Genomic DNA, 7,651 nt, shown 5'->3' on the forward strand with positions numbered 1-7,651 from the left:
ACAATATGACAACTGAGAAGGCTGGAGAGATGGCTCAGTGGTTATGAGCACTTACTCTTGCAGAGGACATGGGTTCAGTTACCAGAACCCACAAGGCAGCTCACAACCATCTCTAACTCCTGTCCCAGAGGGTCCGACGCCCTCTTCTGGCCTCCACAAGCACTGCATGCACATGGTGCAGGCAAAAACACCTACATACACAGAATAAAAAATAAAATCTCAAGCCAGCGGTGGTGGTACAGTACTTGGGAAGTAGAGGCAGATGAATCTCTGTGAGTTCGAGGCCAGCCTGGTCTACAGAGATAGTTCCAGGACAGGCTGCAAAGCTACACAGAGAAACCCTGTCTCGAAAAACCAATAAATAAATAAATGCCTCTTTTATGTGTGAAATACATAAATAAATGACAACCAGCTGCCTGCACACATGAGGCCCTGGGTCGAACATAGGGTGGGTGAGCAATTTTTTTCCCACATATTTCTTTATAGAAAAGAGGTGGGCTTACCACTGCCTGAATATCACAGGTGAGTGGAAGGGGACAATTTACAAGAGTTGGTTCTTGCCTTGTTCCAAGGATCAAACTCTAAGCGCTCATCAAGTTTAGCAGGCAGGCACCTTCAAGAGCTGAGTCATCTCATGGGTCTCTATCTGGCATTAATAACATTAATTATACTTTAAAAGGAAAAGGGATCTTCACAGACCTCGAAAGAACATTACTTAACTTCATATGGAAAAGCAAAAAACCCAGGATAGCCAAAAACAATCCTGTACAATAAAAGAACTTCTGGAGGCATCACCATCCCTGACTTGAAACTCTACTACAGAGCCACAGTACTGAAAACAGCCTGGTATTGGCATAAAAACAGACAGGAGGACCAATGAAACCGAATAGAAGTCCCAGATATTAATCCACACACCTTCGAACACCTGATTTTTGACAAAGAAGCAAAAAAATATCAAATGGGAAAAAAAGCATATTTAATATTTAAGAAGTGCTGCTGGCATAACTGGATATCAACATATAGAAGAATGAAAATAGACCCATATCTATCACCATGCACAAAACTCAAGTCCAAATGGATCAAAGACCTCAACATAAACCCAGCTACACTGAACCTTATAGAAGAGAAAGTGGGAAGTACACTTGAACGCATTGGCACAGGGAACCACTTCCTAAATACAACCCCAGTAGGACAGACACTGCGAGAAACAATTAATGGGACCTCCTGAAACTGAAAAAGCTTCTATAAAGCAAAGGACACGGTCAACAAGACAAAACAACAGCCTACAGAAAGGGAAAAGATCTTCACCAACCCCACATCAGACAGAGGTCTGATTTCCAAAATATACAAAGAACTCAAGAAATTGGTCGTCAAAAGAACCAATAATCCAATAAAAAAAAAATGGAGTACAGACCTAAACAGAGAACTCTCAACAGAGGAATCTAAAACGGCTGAAAGACACTTAAGGGAAATGTTCAACATCCTTAGTCATCAGAGAAATGCAAATCAAAACAACTCTGAGATTCCATCTTACACCTGTAAGAATGGCAAGATCAAAACCACTGATGACAACTTATGCTGGAGAGGATGTAGGTTAAAGGGAACACTTCTGCATTGCTGGTGGGAATGCAGCCCCTTTGAATTTCAGTGTGGCGATTTCTCAGAAAATTAAGAAACAACCTTCCTCAAGACCCAGTAATACCACTTTTGGGTATATATCCAAAGGATGCTGAATCGTGCCACAAGGACAAGTGCTCAACTGTGTTCATAGCAGCTTTGTCTGTCATAGCCAGAACCTGGAAACAACCTAAAATGCCCCTTGACAGAAGAATGGATAAGGAAAATGTGGTACATTTACACAATGGAGTCCTACACAGCAGAAAAAAAAAAACAAACGACATCTTGAATTTTGCAGGAAAATGGGTGGAGCTGGAAAACATCATTTTGAGTGAGGTAACCCAGACACACAGAAGGACAATTATCACATGTACTCACTCATATGTGGGTTTTAAACATAAAGCAAAGAAAACCAGCCCACAAATCACAATCCCAGAGAACTTAGACAACAATGAGGACCCTAAGAGAGGCATACATGGATCTAATCTACATGGGAAGTAGAAAAAGACAAGATCTCCTGAGTAAATTGGGAGTAAAATGGGGACCTTGGGGAAGGGTTGAAGGGGAGAAGAGAGGCAGGAGGGAAGCAGAGAAAAATGTAGAGCTCAATAAAAATCAATTTAAAAAAAAAAAGGAAAAACGGAGAACGTCTCGTCATACAGTCCAGGTGGCTTCTGCCTCTCTCTGCCTGCCACATACTGGAATGACAAGTATCATTCAGTTCACACTAAGTCTTTTTTCTAATTTATTTTAATATTTTTATTATGTGTATATGTGAGGGACTGGACTGGTTTTTCTCAAGGTAGAGCTAGAGATGGTTGTGAGCTGACCACACGGATGCTGGGAACTGAACCAGTCCTGCAGAAGAGCAGCAAACATTCTTAACCACTGAGATATCTCTCCAGCCCCAAGAGATTTTTCTTTCTTTTCTAAGACTCTCTCCGAGCTAAGAGGGTGTTTGTTTGTTTGTTTGTTTGTTTTTGAGATAGTCTCCCTGTTGCCTAGTTAAACCTGGAACTTACTCTGTATCCCAGCCTGTCCTTAAACTCAATCTTCCTGCCTTATCCTCAATTGAGGGGATGACTATGTCTATGGGAATAAAGGCTACGCTGCCCAGATTTCAAGGAACTAGCATCCATAAATACTTAAAATCTGTATTCTGTTGATTCTCTACTAAAATGTTATTTTCGGGCACTGACGTCCACAATGGTGAAGAGTCTCCCCAGCTATTTGGGGACAGGTAGGTAGCTAGTGGGGAGGACATAAATTAACTCCCTTCCCAGGAAGTCTCCAAGAGTGACAACCAGCACCCATATGGAAGACCAAGGCACCTGTGGGGTCAGCCCTGACAAGAACTCACTTGAACAGGGCCAACCCTTCATATGGGCACATGGGTCCTCTTCAGGAGACGGCACTTCGGCTGGAGAAATGACTCATTGGTTAAGAACACTGGCTGCTCTTCCAGAAGACCAGAACACATGGCAATACACAACTCCAGTCCCAGGAGATCCGATGCCTACTTCTGGCACCAGGCGCACACAGTATATAGACATATATGCAGGCAAAACATCCATACTCATAATAAACAAATCAGATTTAAGTAAATAAGAGAAAGACACCTTCTGGCCTGAATGGTACCAGGGAGCTGGCTAGTTGCAGGGGCAAAGACACTGGGCTGCCTTGAACATTTAACAGGACAATAGCAAACTTAGATGCCCTCCACCACAGGCTTACTGAGCTACAGAGAGTGTCACTCAGGGTCCATACATCCTCCCAGGTACAGAGCCAGCACTGTGTTTTATGGAAGGTGCCACAACAGATTCTATGTTTTCATTAATTCCACCTTCAGCCAGACTCCAGGCGGCACTGCAGGAATCCTCATATTACAAAGCAGCCCAGCTCCCAGGAAAAGGAGAGCAGGACAAGCAAAGTGAGACAGGTCCTGCAGACATCATATCCTTAACCCCAAACCGATTCCAAAGGCACGAATCCCAGCTCTCACAAGGCTGGTGCGAAAGCCAAGGACAAGACTAGCATAGGTTATAAAGTGAAACTTGGATGCAAGAAAGGCAATAAATAAGTAAAATAGAGGCAATGGGCAGCGATGGCACATGCCTTTAAGTCCAGCACTCGGAAGGCAGAGGCAGGTAGATCTCAGAGTTTGAGGTCACCCTGGTCTACAGAGCTAGTTCCAGGACAGGTAGGGCTACACAGAGAAACCCTGTCTTAAAAAAACAAAAAGACCACTAAAAGATAGATGTCATAAACAAATAGATGTAAGAAAAATACAAAATGGAGAGTAATTCAGAAAGATACCCAATATGGATAACTTGCTTCCACATACATGTGCATATACGTGCACACATGAACATGTGCTTATGGCCCTGGTAGGTCATCTTGCACCAAGGCCCATCCACCAGCATATCGTTTGAAAGTTGACAATCTATTTGCAACAGACCCAAAGACAGGGACAATGACCTGCTGTGGTCTGAGTGAGTACCCAAAGAGCTGGCTCTCAAATGGCTCCCTTTGTAACGTTTCTACCAGCAGGAAATGGGACAAAGGTATCAATCCTTGCAGCGAGCTAAAGAAAGGCCCTGTACAAGCTCCAATAAACAGATTTTCTTGATAAGAAAATCAAGGTCAAGTGAGATTCTGCTGTGAGATTAAGGAAGTGAGGTAAGCCACTCAAGCAACCTGCAAGGGTCAGACGCAGGAGTGGAGTCAGGCTGGCAGCCTCCCGAGCTGCGGCCCACTTTCCACATAATGAGTGCTCACTGACTTACGTGCTAGCCTTTCTACCAGGTCTGGCCACACTTTCTTTCTTTTCTTTATTTATTAATTTGGTTTTTTAAGACAAGGTTTCTCTGCATAGCCCTGGCTGTACTGGACTCACTCTGTAGACCAGGCTGGCCTTGAACTCAGATTAAAGGTATGCAGCACCTGTCTATCTTGACGCTTATTAAATACTCAGACCCACAAGAGAACAGGGACACAGGAGAGTTAAGCAGTGGGCTTCCAGGTCACTCAGTCACCAAGGGCAGAGGCCACATGCCACACTTATTTTTACCTTTGCAGGAAGTGTGTGTGTGCAGGGCACTCATGCCATGGTATGAGGGTGGAGGTCAGGGAACCACCTCAAGCGTCACCTGAGACAGGGTCTCACTGCAGCAGCTACAGGGCCAGCTGACCTGAGCGTCCAGGAACGTTCTCAGTCTCCACTCCCAATCTTGCTGTAGCACCACTGAGTGACAGGCACACGCTACCTTGTCTGGTTTTATGTGAGTTCTGCATTCAGGTCCCATCTCCCTGGCCCCTGTCTTTAAAGCTTTCTTCCTTCAACAGCTTGGGAACTGAAAGCAGAGGATGATGGGAACCCATCTATATGACACTGTCTCTCTCCTAAGATAAGGACTAAACTTTCCACTGCTTGGTGTCCTTCCCAGTGCATGCTCCTTGGAGGTGTCTGGTAAAGTCTTGTTAAATTCATGACTTGGATGTACCAGGCCAGAAGTTTCCTCTTTCAGTGGGTTGGCTCACATGTCTTTAAAGGGCTCTCCACTCTGTTAGGTCCACGTTCCAGTATCCTAGGGTTTCTCTGGGTCAAATCCAAAAGACCACAATGCACTTCACAGTCCCACCTCCCTTGACAGCCATGTTTTGCACCCAAAGCATCTCAGCCAGGCCTCCTGGCCACAAACCCATTCTGTCACTTAGGAAAAATTATGCAATTGTAACTCTGACAGCCAGAGAGATGGCCCTGTGGGGTACAATGAGAAAAGTCACACATAAGACATTTGAGAACATATCAAAGTATCCAAGCTACATAAAGATCCATCGGCTGTTAGAAGCTAGCAGGAAAAAGATTGTCTAGTCACCAGCCATCCTGGTGAAGTGACCCAGGTAGGAGCGGACCCTGAAGCTCCTGGAGCTGGATGGCTTTTACTGGGTTCCTCAACTCCCTCCTCCATACAACAGGAAGAAGGACGCTGCCACCCAGCTCCCAGGAAAGGTACGATGGGACAGGAACAGGTTCTTCCCAAACACTAAGGCCCAAGACTCCTACGTCAGAGAGTTCTAGTAAAAGGGCCAGTGCAGCCGCACAGCCAATACGGAAGCAAGAGACCTAAACAAAAGCTCTCTAGGAGGTCACAACTGTCCTTGAAGACAGGAAATGGCCTCTTCCAGGCTAGAACGTGAGGTTGAGAGCAAAGAGCTCCAGCTATCCAGCAGGGACAGCCACAAAAAAAAAAAGAAGCCTGCCTCTGCTGGGTACGGCTTAGACACAAGGTCAGTGTGATGCCCAGCGTCCAAAACTCTCACTCTCGGGAGTCTGTCAGACAACGCAGTTGCCCTGCGGGCAGCGCACACTGCACCCCCCCCCAACCCCCCACCGCGCGCGCGCGCGTCCCTTACTGAGCTGCTGTACAACACACGCCAGCTAGCCTGGGCTTCCACTTTAGTGAACCGAAACCGCAGGGTAACCTTGAGGCTGCCCTCCCTGCCGTGAGGGGCGCGAGAGAGCGGGGTGAATGAGCTTGCTCATCAGCGCCAGCTTCCTTTGGGGACCCACATCTAAGCAGCACCCCCAAAGGAGCAAGACTGGGGAGGATGCGCTGGTTAGAACAATCCTTTACCCCTATTGTGTGAGATGACCCACTCACTCCCTTTTCCTGGGCAATAAAGCCTTTGAAGGGATGAGTTCTCCCTTCTCACACCTGCGCTCCTCTCAGCTGAGGCGGGGTTCTGAAGGAACAGCGGGTCCGGGCCCGCTCTCACGAAGGCACCCATCCGTATGTGCTCCCACTGCGCTGGGCATCCTCCTCACCACCCTCTGGAGCCTGAGTTATCCTTTCCCAACCCCGCAGGAGGCTGAGCTCAGACCATAAGGCGCCTAGCCGAGCCCGGGGTGGGGCAAGCCCTGTAGGACGAACAAGAAGACGCAGGATAGACCCTTTGCCAGTCTCCCTGTCCCAGTGTCCCTGCACTGCCCGGTCTACGAAGCCCGAGGCTCCTCAGGATTGCGGCCGCCGCCCTTGGGATGCAGCCAGAGGCCGGTGGGAGGAGCCGGCGAGCCGGCCGGGTTCTGCAGCATGGCGGGGAGCATCCCTGAGGAGGGTACGCGGAGGTCCAGGGTGGGGACCGGGAAAAGGATCCAGGGCGGGGTCCGGGGAGAGGGTCCTGGCCCTGGGTCCAAAGATAGGGTCCAGGGCGGGTTCCAGGGTCGGGGTCCCGGGTGCGTGGAGCCTGGCAGGGCGGCCCAGGATGAGGGCGGCATCCTAGCGAGCCTAAGAGCGAGCATTGCCTCAGCCGGCCCCGGCCCGAGCAAGCGAGCGAACGAGCAGGGAAGGGTCGACTCGGGAGGCCTCCGTCTTACCGGCAGATCTGGATGGCGGACGGGGTGTCGGTGCCGGGGTCTGACATCGTCTCTGCTACGGCGGAGGACGGCGGGAGTTGAGAACAGGTGTCTAGCAGGCCCGGCGCCGAATGAATGAGCCTGGGAGGCGCCATGGAGGGGGAGGAAGAGGGCGGGGCCATGGCTCCTGAGAGGCGGGGCCTGCGCTGAGGCGGCGAATCACAAGCGGACGCCCCCCGGAGGCCCCGCCCGCGCCCAGGCCCCTTCCCTCTCCCCTGCCCAGAGGCCTCCACGGCCCTCGAGGCCGGCGGGGGCGGCGAGCTCGGTCGGGTGCGGGGGCGGCCGTGGGACTCCACTTCCAGAAGGTTCGGTGGCCGTTGGGTGGCGCGAGCGCGGACGGACGCCCGCAAGCGAGGGCGCGCGCGCGCGCACCCCACGCGCCGGCGCGGAACAGGCGAGCGGCCGGTACCACGCAGACGGAGGCCGAGGAGCCGAGAGTCCCCCCTCCGCCGAGCGTCTACGGGGCGTTCCTGGGCGCCCGCGCGGCGATTCGCTGCCCAGCCGGGACGGCCACCCGATGAGGTCACCGGGGGGAGGCCCGACCCGGACGGGAACGGTGCCTGCGAGCCGCGCGCCGACCCGGGCGCCCGGCCTAGGCCTCCTGGACAGGCAGGCATT

General features: G+C 50.4%; 1 protein-coding gene across 1 annotated transcript in view; it reads right to left on the minus strand.

Annotated features, from left to right (window-relative positions):
• Window positions 1-7,437, minus strand: part of Acot7 (acyl-CoA thioesterase 7) — a 99,085-nt gene extending 91,648 nt beyond the window's left edge. Inside the window, exon 1 of the mRNA XM_041651616.1 lies at window positions 6,995-7,437. Within this exon, the coding sequence (XP_041507550.1) occupies window positions 6,995-7,155 (161 nt within the window). The 5' untranslated portion in view covers window positions 7,156-7,437. The remainder of the gene's footprint in view (window positions 1-6,994) is intronic.
• Between the last annotated feature and the right edge of the window lie 214 nt (window positions 7,438-7,651).

The sequence above is a fragment of the Microtus oregoni genome, unplaced genomic scaffold (assembly GCF_018167655.1).
Source record: "Microtus oregoni isolate MIOR12 unplaced genomic scaffold, Mior012 000005F_ref0000423, whole genome shotgun sequence".
NCBI classification, from domain to species: Eukaryota; Metazoa; Chordata; class Mammalia; order Rodentia; family Cricetidae; genus Microtus; species Microtus oregoni.